The sequence below is a fragment of the Ricinus communis genome, chromosome 7 (assembly GCF_019578655.1).
Source record: "Ricinus communis isolate WT05 ecotype wild-type chromosome 7, ASM1957865v1, whole genome shotgun sequence".
In the NCBI taxonomy this organism is placed as follows: Eukaryota; Viridiplantae; Streptophyta; class Magnoliopsida; order Malpighiales; family Euphorbiaceae; genus Ricinus; species Ricinus communis.
The window spans coordinates 27,629,640-27,647,068 of NC_063262.1; the positions used below are offsets into that span (position 1 = coordinate 27,629,640).

At 34.6% G+C, this 17,429-nt stretch overlaps 3 protein-coding genes across 3 annotated transcripts; 2 read left to right on the plus strand and 1 right to left on the minus strand.

Moving 5' to 3' along the window:
* Nucleotides 1-1,655: 1,655 nt before the first annotated feature.
* On the minus strand, nt 1,656-6,513 carry LOC8285463 (ABC transporter B family member 15). Its single transcript, XM_015716762.2, has 7 exons — nt 6,319-6,513; nt 6,168-6,222; nt 5,716-5,900; nt 5,175-5,632; nt 4,373-4,913; nt 2,336-4,293; nt 1,656-2,250 (listed from the first exon to the last, which is right to left on the minus strand). The coding sequence occupies exons 1-7, from the start codon at nt 6,511-6,513 to the stop codon at nt 1,881-1,883; spliced, it is 3,762 nt and encodes a 1,253-aa protein (XP_015572248.1). The 3' UTR covers nt 1,656-1,880.
* A 1,446-nt stretch (nt 6,514-7,959) lies between these two features.
* LOC107260925 lies at nt 7,960-9,078 on the plus strand. The gene is made up of 2 exons (XM_015716763.3): nt 7,960-8,148; nt 8,765-9,078. Exons 1-2 carry the CDS (start codon nt 8,044-8,046, stop codon nt 8,852-8,854), a joined length of 195 nt encoding a protein of 64 aa, XP_015572249.1. The 5' UTR covers nt 7,960-8,043; the 3' UTR covers nt 8,855-9,078.
* A 1,862-nt stretch (nt 9,079-10,940) lies between these two features.
* LOC8285462 (vignain-like) lies at nt 10,941-12,976 on the plus strand. Its single transcript, XM_002515002.3, has 4 exons — nt 10,941-11,427; nt 11,787-12,019; nt 12,173-12,313; nt 12,483-12,976. Exons 1-4 carry the CDS (start codon nt 10,983-10,985, stop codon nt 12,741-12,743), a joined length of 1,080 nt encoding a protein of 359 aa, XP_002515048.1. The 5' UTR covers nt 10,941-10,982; the 3' UTR covers nt 12,744-12,976.
* The last annotated feature ends 4,453 nt before the right edge of the window (nt 12,977-17,429 follow it).

The following is a 17,429-nucleotide window of genomic DNA, read 5'->3' on the forward strand; positions in this document are numbered from 1 at the left end:
TAGTTTTGCATATTTAAGCAATAAAATATGGACCACTTAACCAACAAAATAGAACATATGAGGCAAAAGGTAGGATAACCCTTTGAGTTTTTGGCAAAAATGCAATTAAGTTCTTAAATTTTAAAATAGTTTAATTATATTCATAAAATTTAAAAAATACATCAATTATATTTTAAAGTTGACTATTTCTTAACTAATGATAGCGATGTTGATTCTTCTTTATAAAGGTAAAGGAGAGAAAAATGATCTTTACTCGTTAAAAGATAAAGCTAATACTTTTTTATACATAAAAATATGTTAAAAATAATTAAAATAATTTTTTAAAAACTAACTAGATCTCGTATTACTATATTGTAAAATGGATAAAATCAACTTCAAAATATAAAAATTCTAATTTTTATATTTTAAAAATATGATTGAACTATTTTAAAATCTACGAGTTTAACCTTTTCCGACATACAATTATCATGAACACATGAGAATAAGACTAATTTTTCAATTGATGAAACAAAGCGGTAACTATCCAGACAGCAGTAATTGGAACAGGTGCAAGTTATCTTCTTCCCTTTCACATTTACAGGCACATATATTTGCTTGGACAATAATATGCTTCAGATAGGTTAGATTCTAGCTGAGTAATACTTATATAGTGTAGATATTAGAGGTAAATATAAAGTAAATTTTAATTTGATATAACAGGTTGCTTAGGTTAATAATGGGTTTCATTTGTATTATAACCTAAGCTAATAATTTAATAAGTAAAATAGACTGACCAAATCAACGAGTTTAATAAAAATTGTCAGGAAATTAAGAAGAGAGACTCGAATTTTTTCAATTAATTTTTTAAATTTCAATGAGTTAATAATTTCAAATTAAGAAGTGTGAAGATGATAGTATAAGAAATTCACACAATTAATAATTTATGGTGAAAAACCATTCTAAAAGATTACAGATTTTATGGAACAGTTAACAGATTACTTAATCTAATGACTAGGATTAAAAGACTCCAATCTAGCAGTAAAAATTCGATAGATGTATATTACATCCGAATACACTACGGAAGAACTTCAAATATATATAACGTAATAAATAAATGATTAAGTTGAATATTGATTTTTTAAACATATTTCAAAGTATTGATCATTTGTTGTACTGTATAACTGGAAATATATAGTGAGATTAGGTAAAACATAAGAATTTCCACATGTACTCAGAATTATTTTATTTTATTTTTCAGCTTGAAATCAGGAATGATATAATAAGAGCAACAAATTGATTGAAGTAGCAGTTGTTCTTCATTGAAGGGCTCGATGCCTGATTAACTTAGACAAGAAGGTTACATTCAAAATTTTCAGCAAAGGAGTTGACTTCAGAAGTAAACAGCCTTTAATTTCAGTTCACTAGTCAAAAATATGTGCTTTCAAGTCCTTCCAAATTTCTTATACCGGCACCCATTTTGATTAAAAAGAATGCAAAATCATATCTATTCCTCCATCTTAAGCTCTAACTTTCCATTAACTGTAAAATATGACACATATTTATTTGTAAATAGAAGGTATTGCAATCATCTATTGAAGTATAAATTATGACAATCGGGTTGAAAATGTTTATGAATTGATTTGTAAAAGATGAGTGGAAGAAAGAAAGAAAGCATCTTCTCAAGCCATAGATACATTTTCTTTTTCTGCTGCCACTCGATACTTAATTTTGTTTAGAGCTTTTGAGTTTCAGAAAAGTGATCAGCTGACAATTCAAAGGTTTTCATATGTAATATCAAAAGCTGACCAAAGCGAAGAACAACTATGGCTATTGCTGAAACTGGGCATCATAGAGATGTTTAATCTAGCATGATTGACTACTTCAAATCGTAGTAGTATCTTTTACAGGGAAAGGCCACCTTGTAACTTAATAAGAGAGTAATAGGCACCTTGGCGTCCGATGGCTAGTAGATCAGAGTGTGATCCTTGTTCTACAACCTTTCCATTGTTGATCACAGCTATAGAATCTGCATTTTGTATTGTCGACAGTCGGTGCGCGACTATCACACATGTTCTCTCACTTGCCATCTTCTCTAAGGCTTCTTGTACTAGATTTTCTGATACGCTATCTAGTGCACTTGTTGCCTCATCTAGCAAAAGAATTTTTGGGTTCTTTAGTATTGCTCTGGCCAATGCTATTCTTTGCTTTTGCCCTCCTGATAGTTGGGCTCCTCTTTCTCCACAAAGTGTGTCGTATCCATCTTTCATGGAACTGCAATATCCAGAAAAGCTTTATCAGAAATCAGTAATCTTGTTGGAGTTTCTAAGTGAAATTGTTAATAGTTAATATATGTTACCTTATGAATTCATGGGCATTGGCTAGAATTGCAGCTTTTCTGACTTCGGCTTCCGTAGCATCATCCTCTGTACTACCATAAACAATGTTTTGGCGAATAGTTCCTGCAAAAAGAGTAGGTTCCTGACTCACTAATGCAATATGTGATCTCAACTTTCTCAAGTTATAGCTCTTGATGTCACATTCATCTATCAGGACTGATCCACCTTGCGGATCATAAAATCGTTCAATTAGTCCAATGATAGTGGATTTTCCTGAACCGCTTTGTCCGACAAGTGCCATCGTTTTTCCTGCTTCAATTTTCAGGCTCAAGTCCTTAAAGATCATCTGTGTAGGCCTTGCTGGATAGGAGAAGAAGATGTTCTTTAATTCAATGTCACCTTCAATACTCCTTCTAATTTTGATTCCATTAGGGTTATTTGGCTCGATTTCACTTTTCCTATCAAGAATAGCAAAAACTGATATGATGGCATTGCTGCCTTTTGCTAAATCAGAACTCATGCTTCCTGCATCTGCAATATTCTTTCCTGTGCTCATCAAAAGGAAGAATACTTGAAAAAGGCGCTTGGAGGTTAAATTTCCTTGAGCCATTAGCCTTCCTCCATACCAAAAAGTAATAGCTACAGAAGCTGTTGTAAGAAATTGGGAGCTGAATAGACCAAAACCTGAAAGCCATGATTGCTTCGTGGTTTCCTTCTTGGGTTCTTTCATTGCTTGTTCGAAGAATTTCAATATCCTCTTTTGTGATGAAAATGCAGTAATAGTCCTGTGGTTAATGATGGCTTCACTAGCTAGTTGGCTTCCTTCAGTTTGTGCTTTTTGAGCTCTTTCAGACATATTTTTCATTAGAACACTTCTTGAATAAAAGCTTCCCACAAGTAGTGGTTGGATGGCAATCATAACTATGGCTACTCGCCATGAGAGCAGTAGACCAACCACAAAGGCAATAGAAGCACTGAAGAAAACCTGAACGAGCAACGACATACGGTCTGCAATAAGGGATCGAACCAAGAGTGCCTCAGTAGCAAACCGAGCGGAAATGGCAGCACTAGTGTTCTCCTCTTGATCAAACCAACCAACCTCAAAGGTGAGAACTTTTTCAAGCATTTTTTCTCGCACCCTTTTTGTCAATCGTTCTCCCATGATCGCAAAATTGTAATGCTGGAGAAGATTAGTAAAGAAACTGAGAAAAGCTACGCCTAAAAAGATAAAGCAATAGATTCTGGTTTCTGATTTGATTTTGGAATAGTCTGGCAGGAAATATACTGAAATAATTGATCCTAGACAATAAGCATGAGCTGGTTGAATTGCTCCAAAGCTAGCAGCACCAAGGCACCCAAGGAATGCTCTCTTCCATTCAGGTGCGTTCATTTTTAGCACACGCCATTGAGAAGGGGGAGTACGAAAGGAATTATTTAAGTTTGGAGCGATCTGTTCATTATAGGAAGGAATTTGGACTGTATGTGCCATACTAATGGAGAATACAGGGCTAAAGGCAGAAGCTGGACTGCTGTGATAACTTGATTTCACACTTGTATGCAGCGGAGTATGCACGCTATGCAATCTACGATGGTTTGTCCCCTTTGTTGGGGAATAGGGAGAGTAGAAGTTTTCTCCTTGTGCTGATTGTTGTAATTGCACCATTTTATTGTAGACTCCACCTTCTTCGTCGTTCATTTGGATCAATTCATTGTGAGAACCTGATTCGATCACTCTCCCAGATTCAAGAACAATTATCAAATCAGCCTCACGAATCGTAGAAAGACGGTGGGCAATGATAATTGTTGTTCTTCCTACTGAAGCCCTGTCCAAGGCTTGTTGTACTACTTTTTCGGATTCTGAATCTAAAGCACTTGTTGCTTCATCAAGCAAAAGGATCTTTGGATCTCGGATTAAAGCCCTAGCTATTGCAATCCTTTGCTTCTGTCCTCCTGATAACTGAACTCCAAATTGCCCTACCTGAAGCATTGCTAACACTTTTCCAAGTCAAATTCCTGTCAGGACAAAAAAAAAAAATTAATTTAAGAACATTGATTACCTGCGTTTCATATCCATCAGGTAACTTCACAATGAAGTCATGAGCATTTGCAGCCTTAGCTGCTCTTACAACGAGTTCGATGGGTGCTTCTTCCTTGCCAAATAGAATGTTCTCCTTTATAGATGTCGCAAAGAGAACTGGTTCTTGATTAACTAGTCCCATTTGGGATCTCAGCCATTGAAGCTGAAGTCTCTTTATCTTGTAGCCATCAAGGAATATATCTCCAGTTACAGGATCATAAAATCTTTCAAGCAAAGAAATAATAGTGGATTTACCAGATCCGCTGCCTCCAACAAGACCTACTGTCTTACCTGCTTGCACTTTAAGATTGAGTCCTTGCAGAATCGGGGTATCTGGCCGTGATGGGTAGCTGAAGTTAACCTCCTTAAATTCAATTTCTCCTCTCAAATTTGGTAGGATTTTCCCTTTTTCATCTTCATTGTCTATAACTGGAATCTGGTCAATCATCTCGTGAATTCGCGCAGCAACAATTGTTGCTTCTGATAGAAAAGACAGATTTGGAAGTGCACTCATGAGGGACCTAATGATGCAAGATTGAGCTCAGTTATAATAATAAAGAAATCATTTTTTCTTTTTCCAAGAACCTTTCAGTTAGGAAGTTTCAAACTACTTAATTGCATTCTTTTCGAATTAGTACTTTTAGCTTTCTCTTGAAGTATTAACACTTGTTCATAAATTCACAATTACACTACAGACTAGACTGTAAAGTGAATCCATACAAAGAACTCCTAAAAATAAGATACGGGGAAAAATGAAAAGGAAAAAAGAATGAAAAACTCACACTCCGCCCAAGATGACACAGGTTCCGGACACAAAAACAGCACCGCCATTTTCTCCTCTTTCAGTAACAAGAACACTGCCAACCCAGGACAAAAAACTCCAAGCTGCAAAAATCATTCCCATGCTCCCTATCAATAATCCCTTAGAAAGGCCTTGCTTTATGCCAAGCTCCATACTCTTGAGAAGTGCATTGCCAAATTTATCTAGTGTCCGTTGCTCCCCAACATATGAGTAAACTGTACGGATCGATGAGATTGCCTGTTCTGCTATCCCTCCTGCCACTGCATAGGCATCCTTTCCCATCGTCCCTATGTGCATTAGTAGCTTCCCAAATGCAACTCCTGGAATGATAAACATGATTGTAAATGGCAAGGTTGCCAACGCCAATCGCCAAGAAAGTGCAAAGGCAACTACAAAAGTAAAGATGAATGATGAGAGGTGAGCCAATAGATTCGGTATCTGCAGGAAAAAATATGGGGTTAGTTTTATAATATATGATTTCTAAGTAGTAAAAGACCATACTGCTCATTATGATTCAAGACCTTATCGGCTATGGTGTCTTGGATTGAATGAGCATCAGAAGAAATGGCAGAGATGACTTGGAAGGTGGTGTTAGAAGTAGCTTGCTTGTCAAAGAATCCAACTTCTTGCCTCAAGACTGATTTTAGGTACTCCATTCTCATTCGAGATGTCTGTCTTTCTGCTGTTCTTGTCCAACAAATTCCTTCTGCAAGATAATAGACACAGAGTTCAAGGACTTAACTAAGACCAGATTGATATTAATCGATTATGTGGTATGCGGATTTTCTGTTGTGCTCCTTAATAAATACACGAGTGTTTTCATGAATCAATTCATTATCAAGCAAAACATGAGAACCATAACCAAAAAAGAATTGGATCTAGCAAGCAAAGGATGCAACTGGGATTTTCTTGCAAGCAGAAACTTTTGTGCTTTTTGAATATTATTATCACAAATGTCAGGAACTAGACATACCTAGGAAACCAGATGATCCAACAACAATAGCAACGTAGAGCAGCTTTAGCGAATACTGTAATACGAAATGCAGGGTTTGTTAGCTACTGTGCTAGGCGAAAGAGAACTATAACCAAAAGGACAAGAAGGAAAAAAGAAATTTTGTGCATACCTTATTAACTACTTCAATGGAGAGAGATATAGAAGTGCCAGATTCAGAAGTAGCATAATCATTGATTAAGCCACTGAGAGTAAACATGGTAAGTGGTGTCAACAACCCATCTCCAATGCTACCCAAAGTGCCAGTTAACATCAGAATTTTATCTGTCCAATCAATGCAACGAAAGAGGTTTCCTTTAGTCCCCATATCAGCAGCTTCCTTGCAATATTGAAAACTCTGCTTCAGAAATCTTTGAACACAAATGATTCAATTTAAATTGCAAGTGCTATGTCCGGACACACATTAAGCAACTACTGGAGCAACATTGTTGAAGGCTAACTAGAAGTTGCCTCCTCTTATTGTCTTTCACTAGTTATTGATGCCTCAAGGTTTCAGATTAAGCCGGCATTTGATAAGACACAATGCTCCTGTCAGGATGTTGCTTTCCATAATTCCAACTACTTATGTTATGAGTCATTGAGTTTTCCTTGGACATGATTAGAAGTACAATTACCTATGTTATTAATCATGTGTTCTGCATAGTGATGGAGAATCTATGTTTGACGAATGAGCCACAAAGAGCCAACGTTTCAAGAATTATCCATTTTAACATCATATGGAGTAAACTAATTCAAAGCTCAGGAATGAAATGGTCAGCAAAATAATCTAGAGTTTCATTAATTAGCCCCATATTATAAAAATTGCGACATGTGTTATATGTAGTTATGCTGTTGCTGATCTTGAGTTTCTGATTTTTTTTTTTTTTTGTTCTTGTGATTGTTTCCTTTCAATACCCCTTTTAGTTAAAACAAAACAGGATGGCAATTTATGTGACTCTAATGATAGCATTGTCAGATGTCATGATCATTTCAAATTTCTCCAATTTCCAGATTCCAAAATTGGAGCTTTCTCTTGTGTGTTATTGGATTGTGCATTACTTTCTGTTCTTATTCTTCTAGCTCAGAATGAAACTTACTTTCACATGAATCCAAAATATAATACAATAATATTTACATTTTTGTCAAGAAGTAATTGATTCCAGGCCAGATAAAGTCTGAAAAAGAAATGCAGGAAATTGCTTATCATCTTATATTTGTTTGAACTCCATGTGTCTATCTATCTGTTTAATCTTAAATATAATAAAATACAAAAAAGTTCACAAAGTAAAAGGAGAGTTTCATAGATAATTTGCCCTGAGAGGCTCAGGAATTATTACATAAGACATAGAGTTGAATTTGATGGTAGCCTTAGCCAGAGAAGCAGAAGTTGTCTATGCTTTCCACTTACCTAATGATTTCCATAAGAATTGGTTACATTTGAACTAGCAGACAGAATAAAGAAGAAAGCAAAAACAAAACAAGAAATATCATTTATCAATGACTAGAACCATATGAACTTTCTTTTATTTCATTTATACTATAATTTCATTCCTGCTTATTGCTTAATAATCTCTATCAGGAAATGAATCATTGAAGTTTTTATTTATGAAAATAGATGAGGTCCCATTAGAAGTTTCTCCACAACCATTAATTGGTAATAAAATGTCACCAAGAGAATAGAGAATTTAAAGCACATTTATCAAAAGAATAAATAATAAATAATAAATCATGCAGTGGAAGATGCCACTGATACTACGTCGTTTTGAGCATACAATCTTTATTGATTGATCAGCAAATTCCAAAACTTCCAAACTCTGAAAGCCTAAGAAAAAGTAAAAGAAGAAGAAGAAGAAAAAAAATGGTGAAAGTAGCAACGTATTTCGCGATGACATTAGGAGCCTTTATATTCTGGCAGTCAATGGACAAAGTTCATGTCTGGATCGCTCTCCATCAAGACGAAAAGGTCTCTTATTTGACTCATTAAACTACTTTCTCCTTTTCCAGTCAGAGAGAAACCCTAGAAAATTTCAATCTTTATCTATCTGTCTATTTCAATTTAATTCCTATTCTGATTTACCCGGCGACCTTTAGATTATAGTTTTGTGGTTATACGATGCTGAAGTTCAAATCTTTGTCGGTAGATTTCGCTTTGGCTTGTGGGGTTTTAACCAGTTTCACATTCTGCTTAAAATTGTTGGAAATCTTAACTTTTTTATGTCCATTGATGTTAATTTTCATTCGGATCTACTTGGAACCTTAAATATATTATATTTTGTTGTTATACAATGATATAAGTTCAAAACTTTGCTGTCAGTTTCCTGTTTTGTCTTGTTGGTTTTGCTTAATTTGCCCATTTTGTTCAAGTTTCTTGGAACTGAATGTGTTTATGGTCGTTTTTATATTAATTTTTATTTGTTCTACTGGGCTACCTTTAAATTAAATTTTGTAGTAATACAAAGCCGAAGTTCAAAGCTTTGCTGTTAGTGACCTTTGGCTTGTTGGGTTTTCCATAATTTACCCATTTTTTTTCAGAGTAAGCGTTTATTCAATAATGCTTATCTGTTTTGCTGGTGTTACAGAAGGAGAGATTGGAGAAAGAAGCAGAGATTAGGAGAGTAAGGGAAGAGCTGCTTCGACAAAACAAAGAGAGGGAAGATTCTCTTGCTTAATATGTAGTCTTCTAATGCCGCTGGCTGGTTTCTCTATTTGTATTCTTTACTTGTTTTCCTTGAATTTTGTGTTTACTGAGTCAGATTTAGTTCTCATAAGCATAATTTTCCTGACGAGTTGATGGCCATGATTGCCATGGGCACTTTGTTGTTCTGTTTTATCAATTTTCAAGCTGTTTCTATCATCAGAAGTTAATGGAATATGTAATTTCATCTGCTTTTTATTCAATTCTTACTGCATTTGCATTCATTTGCTTTGTAAAAGCTAAAGAAGATTGCTATGCACCTTGAATGAATGATATTGGCATCATATTTTCCTGTCAAACACTTCTTGTTTAAAGAGGAAATGGATTACTGTATTTTTGTTTTCGATCTGATATCTGCAAAGCTTCTTGGTTATAATGTTTCTTCATTCAGGTTTAGATGAACCAACAAGTAAGAACATTGGCATGAGTGTTTAATACTCTGGATGAGTTCTATTTAGCAATTATGATTCATCCTCTAGTAAATATGCTGTAATTCCCAATCTTGAAGTGATCCTGTATCTAATATTGGAATGAAAAATTAGCTGTGGATGCCATCTAGAAGTAACGCCCACCTTTACACTTTTCTTAAGAAAGTTGACTAGGGTTAGCCACTTAGTGTGTTTCTGTCTGAGATCTCTTCAATCTTCAGGAGCCTTCCTTTTAAAGCTGCAAAAGATAATTTCTACTCTTTGATGCACAACTGCTGCTGTGTCTAGCTATATCAGATCCACATATAGGAATGCTATTTTCTTTTTTAGTATGTGATATGATGAGTATGTATTGTTCATTATCTGAGAGCTTGTGGCTTTCTGTGCTTCTTTCCGTTTATTTCCTTGTGAACTTTCTGCGGCCACTGCATCCAGGAAATATTAGTTCTCTTAAATCACTCAAGTATACTGACTTGCTTTTTCCTTTTTCTTTTTTAAACCCTGTTTCACATTGAACCCAATTAACTTCTAAAGAATGAATAAATGGAAGGTGCTTTTATATTGGGATGCTTACACTCAATATGCTACCACTTTGTGATGTTCTTATCCGACATGACATGATATAAACTTGCAATTCGAACGTCGATGTGTGCCCATAGTATACTGCAATTAGTCAAGACGCCAAAGCCGGTGAAAAAGCTCAAAGACGATGAGAGCAGAACTCATTAAATATTAATGTGAAAATAATGCAGCTTAGAATCAACCGTAGTCAGACCCCAAGTTTTGTAACTATTAGAAATTATAAGATGTTTTGAACAAGGAAATTTTGATAGGTTGCGCTTTGGAGTTCTCCGAGAAATCACGGAAAAGGAAAAAAAATAATAATAAGGCCAATGAGGTTGTTGTCACGAAATGACATTGATTCATTAGTAATGCAACCAATGCAAAAGACAGAACTCAGATTCATTCCAGATTTTGTACGATTGCTTAGCCTTGGTCGAATGTTACGCATTAAATAAAAGGGAAAGAAGGGTAATTAAGTTACTGCCTCTCCTGGCTTTTGTAGCAATAATCTTGAGATTCCAATATTTTGAGGTCACCTATGTCCTATTTCCTATGATGGCTTCTGGATTGCTTAATGTAGCTTTAGCTAAATCTTTGCCTCTGATCCAGTGCAAAACACTTCCACAACCATGTTATTTATAAACCTCTAGCTACATAATCAGTTCCCATCTTCTTCTGTTAAACAGACCACCAATTCAATCGTCACCCTCGTCGAACAAGTTAAGCAATAGGAACGAGGTCTGCATGTTGATTCAAAAATGGACCCAAGATGAGCAACGCTCAACCCTAGAAACAGACAACTAACCGTAAAAAAAGAAACACTCTTTTTCTACTCTTCTTTTTCTGAAAAGGCTGTCAATGACTCCAATAATTCGCCATGATTATATGTATATACACATATCTACTTATCTTTCTGTTGTTGCCACAAAGATGATTCTTATAGCCGTTTTTTAATCCTTAACCTCCTTTACGCTTTTCTGCTCGATTTTTGGTTAAAGCTTAGAAAAAGTTATATACTCCCATCTCTTCTCCATGAGTATATAAGAACGTTCTTGCATTACGAAGCTAAATCAAACAACTTTGCTAAAATTTTACTAAGTATCATTCAATATGGAAGCAAGAAAGATTATCCTGTTGGCACTTTCACTAGTGTTGGTGCTGAAAGTGGCTCGGAGTTTTGATTACAAGGAGGAGGACTTGGCTTCGGAAGAGAGTCTCTGGAACTTGTACGAAAGATGGCGAAGCCATCATACTGTCTCTCGTAGCCTCACCGAGAAAAATCAGCGTTTCAATGTTTTCAAGGAAAACTTGAAGCATATTCACAAGGTGAACCAAAAGGACAGGCCTTACAAGTTGAGACTCAATAAGTTTGCTGATATGACCAATCATGAGTTTCTCCAACACTATGGTGGCTCCAAGGTTAGTCACTACAGGATGTTCCATGGTTCTAGGAGGCAAACAGGGTTCGCACATGAGAATACTTCTAATCTTCCTTCATCAATTGATTGGAGGAAGCAAGGAGCTGTCACTGGAGTTAAGGATCAAGGCAAATGCGGTAAGTCTTAATATCTTTGTAGTTCGAGTTCGAGTTTGAACATCAGGGAGGGAGATTGAGTGCTAAGTTGGTCTGGTTTCGAGTTCAAACTTAGATGCATAATATGATAGTATATTCGCCCTCAATAATGGGATTTACCTATTCACTTCTACGAGCAATAAAGTGGTCTGGGAATTGATATTGCTCCATGGGAAGGATTAAATAAGGATATCAACATTCAATTAATGGCCCAAATCTGCATAGTCTACAAGGATAACAACTCGTACATGCCAATAAAGCCTTTAATATATTACTTTCTAGACTAGACTAATGCATATATATTGCTCAATTTTTATTCAATAAGATTGCTCGTGTCACAGGAAGTTGTTGGGCATTTTCAAGCGTAGCTGCAGTGGAGGGTATTAACAAAATCAAAACAGGAGAATTAATCTCTCTATCTGAGCAGGAGTTGGTTGATTGCAACTCTGTGAACCATGGTTGTGATGGAGGCTTAATGGAACAGGCATTCAGTTTTATTGAGAAGACTGGCGGATTAACAACAGAGAATAACTACCCTTATAGAGCCAAAGATGGATACTGTGACTCAGCCAAGGTAAATTTTATATTTACCAAAGAAAGGAAAAAACAAAGTTTCATTGATAACCAAATTTAGCACATATATTATATATATATATATATATATATATATATATATATATATATATATATATATATATATTCATTCACCCGCATGGGATTATTGCAGATGAATACTCCTATGGTGACTATTGATGGGTATGAAATGGTACCAGAAAATGATGAGCATGCATTGATGCAAGCTGTTGCCAACCAACCTGTGTCAATTGCAATAGACGCTGGTGGCCAGGATTTTCAGTTCTACTCTGAGGCAAGTTTCTTGATTAACTAAACCAATGAGTACATCATTTTCTTTTTATTTTTTCGTTATGCCAATGATTCAGTTTTCTTTTTCCTTTCTGCCCGCCCAAGAAATGTACAAATTGCAACCAATTCATATCAGAGAATGCTAAAGAATGAATTATGTTGTAACTGCACAGGGAGTCTACACAGGAGACTGCGGGACAGAGCTAAACCATGGGGTGGCACTGGTGGGATACGGAGCAACTCAAGATGGAACCAAGTATTGGATAGTGAAGAATTCATGGGGCAGCGAATGGGGAGAGAATGGATTCATAAGAATGCAAAGAGAGAATGATGTGGAGGAGGGACTGTGTGGTATAACTTTGGAGGCATCCTACCCTATCAAGCAGCGATCAGACATTAAGCAACCACCTTCCTCCGGCAAGGATGAGCTCTAGTTCATATATATGCATGCCCAAAACAAAATGTTCCTTAATTATTAGCCTCTTCTAGTTGTGTGTTTCTTGAAGTTGAATTCCTTTTAGTATTACAGGTTGTGTCTTAGCCTAGAAAATGTGCTTCTATTTGGGAACTATCATATGTAATAATAATAATGTCTTAGCGAAATGAGGGTAATTTGCCTAGCTGGCATTATATATCAATTTGATACTAAGACTTTAATTTGAATCAATTTGATATCAAATGTATGTAAAAGTATATCAATTTAGTTCAAATGTCCAATTTCTGACAACCGGTGGTGACGTGGCATGCTGAGTAGGTATATTCTGGTTGTTTTGCCCTCTCAGCGTGTGCCACGGCAATTAATAAATCTGAGTCAGCAAAATCCCTAAATTAAATCCCCAATTCCCGTAATTATCCCTAATTTCCCCTAAATCAACCCTAATTCTATTCCCCTCTCTTCATGCCTTAGTTTTCCCAGCATCTGCATCTGCTCGATAAATTCTTTCTTGCTCAAGCAATTCATATTCTTGACTTTTTTAACAGCAACGACAACATTGGATTCCAGGTTTGATTTATAGGTAGTGCCAAGTTTCCCCTTCCCTAACACTTCTACTGATGACCTTAGCAAATCATCCAAGTCAAAGACAGGTATATTCCTGTTGTGCGCCTACTTATAGCAGCAAAAGCAAATAAAGGCAAGCAGGAAGGGAATCAAGGCAGCTGCCACCGCAATTGATACAATGCTCCAAATTGGAAGTTTCTTTTTCCTATCATTGGGTGGAATTATAGGCGGAGGTAGCAAAATGGCAGGTGGAGGAGGTGGAACTGGGCAGAGTTTTAATGGAAAGCCACAAACATCCAAGTTACTGAAGGAAGTCTCTGGGAACCTTCGAAGAACATATGTTTCAAGAATTGAACCTTGGAGGTAATTGTAAGAAACATTGAAATCTATCAATGTAGACTGATTGAAAGGCGAAATTTGACCCTGCAAATAATTCTGTTGAAGCTCTAACTGTTGAAGACTTGGCAATTCGATGTAGTCGGAAGGGATTGAACCCGCGAATCGATTGTATGAAAGCAAAACAGATTGCAAGTGAGCAAGATTTGTGAGATTAGGAAGAGGTCCAAAGATAAATTGTTTGTAAAGCTGAGTGTGGTGAGAAAAGTAATGTGGCATAAGAATGCAGGGAGGAGAGAACCCGAGAGCTGGATCCCTTCAAGGACAAGGTGAGTGACGTGCCAATCGGAACAAACAATCCCAAACCATATGCTTAAATTTCCAATACAAGGAGGTCTGGTCCAATTACTCTGCAAATTGAAAGAGGAAGTCATGGAATTCCTTCCTCAGCTGCAATAACACATCTCGTTCTCAAGAGTAATATTCATTGAAGTGAAAGGAACTAACATGAGATGTTAACGGAAAGTGCAGAGGCAATGCTGCTGCAAGAATTAGGGGGGAATAGAATTAGGGTTGATTTAGGGGAAATTAGGAGAATAATTAGGGGAATTGTGATTTAAATTAGGGATTTTACTGACTCAAGTTCATTAATTGACGTGGCACACGCTGAGGGGGCAAAACAACTGGAATATACCTACTCAGCATGCCACGTCACCACTGGTTGTCGGAAATTAGACATTTGAACTAAATTGATATACTTTTACGTACGTTTGGTACCAAATTGATTCAAATTAAAGTCTTGATATCAAATTGATATATAATACTAAGGATTGGTACCAGCTGGACAAATTACCCGCGAAATGATCAAATACTACACTTTAACTTAAAATCTTCATTAAATAATTTGGACAGTTTTATTTTCTTATTTAACTTAAAATTTAACTTAATTATTCATTCTCAGATAATAATTAGTAATTTTCAGAAAATATCTAACTTACAATTACAACAACAAACATTATTAATTAGTTTCATAAATTACACCAAATTGTCTCACAAGCTAAGGTTAATTATATTCTATTTAAAATATATATATATATATATTTACCTAGCCCAAAAGAAGACAAACAGCCGTACAAGTGATTAGTAGAAAATTACCCCGTATTAAGTGCTTAATGAATCCTATTTTCGTATTGGGAAATTCAATTAAGAAATAATAATTATTGTTAGTGATTTTAATTACTATAATAATAATAAGAGTCGAGATGAGATGGCCAACCGTGTGGCCTTGATTCCTTCAAAAGCACGCACGCAGTCCACTGTCTGTTTCCATTGCTTCCAACCATCTTTGACCGTTTACCGCTCTTTTTTACTTTTAAAGGGCTGTAAATATTCGTTTCATCTTAAGAATATCACCTTTCTTTTCTATTTCTCTTTCTAATTGTCGATGTAATAAATAATTATGAAAGATATTTTAATTAACTAATGCAGATATTATTATTATTATATGCAATAGATTTTTATATTTTAAACTTAAACGATTTTTATAGAAAATTTAATATAAATATATCTTAAAAATATTGTCAAAAGTTAATCAAGAAATTTATATTTTTGAACCGCTCTTATATCGTAAGTATACAATAATATTAAGACAAAAAGATAAAAGCTTTTATTTATTCAGTATAATATAAATTTTTTAACCACATTATATCACTATAAATAAATTATATTCTTATGAATTATTCAAAATCTAATTTGATAAAAATTCAGTGATATTAATCAATAAATAACTCTATAAAATATAAATTAACAAATAAATCAAAATGGACGTATTAAAGCTGATGGCAAAAAGTTGATTAAAAAAAAAAAAAAAAAAGCCAAGCTGTTTTACCAATGGGTTTCAGTCAGGCCAGGTCAAAGTTGATGGCGAAAGCAACACAAAAGAAAACTCTTCATTTATTGGGAAAAGAGTGATGTGGGTTTTAAGTATTAAAACCCAAAATAGAAAAGAAAAATTTACCATTTTCATATGATATATAGATTTGTCTTCGCATGGGGTTGGTCAAAATTACAGCAGTAACTGTCAGCACAGCATATTGACAGCAACAATACGAGGTTGAGAGATTGCGAGATGATGATCACAAGGAGGCTTTAACGAGGTGGTAGGAATCAGGTGGCTCCACGTGTCGAAACCCCATGAAATCAAACAGAGATGTAAGAAACATGATGACCCGAGAAGATGCAGAGAGTGAGCGCCAGGAAGAAAGGAACTGAACTTACAGAAGAACCTCTAGCTGCCATGCCCACATGCATGGAGAACTCTCTCTTGTAGTATTTGATGGCGATGGAGGAGAAATGGTAATTTAAGGCTTTTTTCATTCCTCCTAATTATCAACAACTAAGATGTAATGAAAGCCCTTCTGCTCTTAATGATTTTTAACTTAAATGTTCGAAATGTATTATAAGAAGAATAAGGTTTTTAAGTTCTTTTCATGGCTAGCCTCTTAATAAATATGAGTATTAAGGAAATATATTAGATATTTAGGCTGTATTTAGTATAGGATTAAAGAAGAGGTTAAAAAATACAATAAGAAAATGATTAAGAGAGGGAAGAATTTCATCCTACGGGTAATAATTAGATATGCTTGGAAAACGATTTTAATGCGACTGAAATGGTGGCTCTTACATTTTTGAGGGCTGTTTGGATAAAAATATAATCATAGATGGGTCATGAATTTATATCAAAACACGAGTCATTCCATTATAGATTCTCATCATTTATGTCTTTACAAGTTTATAGTTCGCTTAAATCAATTTTCTTAAGATGGGTATGCATCATTAAAAAATTAATAAGACATGATTATTATATAATATAATATATGATATTTAGTATATATAAATTAAATTTAGATTAATATTCTAATTAGATGTATGAGTTTTATTTACTTGCATTTATTAGCTCATTTTCATAAAGAAGTAAGTTTCCAAAAAGCACATTGTCACATCTTGTAATGGCATAATTGATGTATTTAAAATTGAGAATATATTTACAAAGTAAATATATAATTTTCTATTAATTTTTATTTTGCTTATTTATTAAGTTAATTTTTTAAAAATAAATAACAAGAAATATAAAGAAATAAAAAAAAAAAAGGTAATAATGCTAAATTAATCATTAACATTGAGGAATTCACTCCTAAAACATGATTATGGCGATACTATAAAAAGGAATTAAATACTACAAGGAGTTTCCTAGTAGAAGTACATAAATAGAGGAAATGGATAAATGGATAAGAGAGCATCCAATGATGTGGAAGAGAGAGAGAGAGAGAGAGAGAGAGAGAAAAGGCCTTTTTCTCCTTTGGTTTAAGGGTATAGGCTATGCGTGTCAGCACCTGAACCTATTGGGCCTTTTTTACGCATAAAAGTCAAAACACTGTTTTGTCCACAGATAATGCCACGTGTGATTTTCTCTTTTTCTTTTTATTTCTTTTAGGATTTTCAATTATTTTTCTTCTTTTCTTTGCTTGAGAAATGAAAACTTTGTTGAAAATGATGTAAAAATAAGATGAAAACAGTCGGATATTATAGAAAGTATATTATTTTTTTCATTTTTCTAAACTTTCTTTTCAATAGTCATATTTTTTTCTTTTCACTTATTTCTCTATTTTATTAATAAAAGAATAATCGAGAAATAAAATATAAAATACTATTAAGATACATACACATTTTAAGATAAATTAAAATAAAAAATTAATTAATCATAATTTAATAGAAAAACATGTAA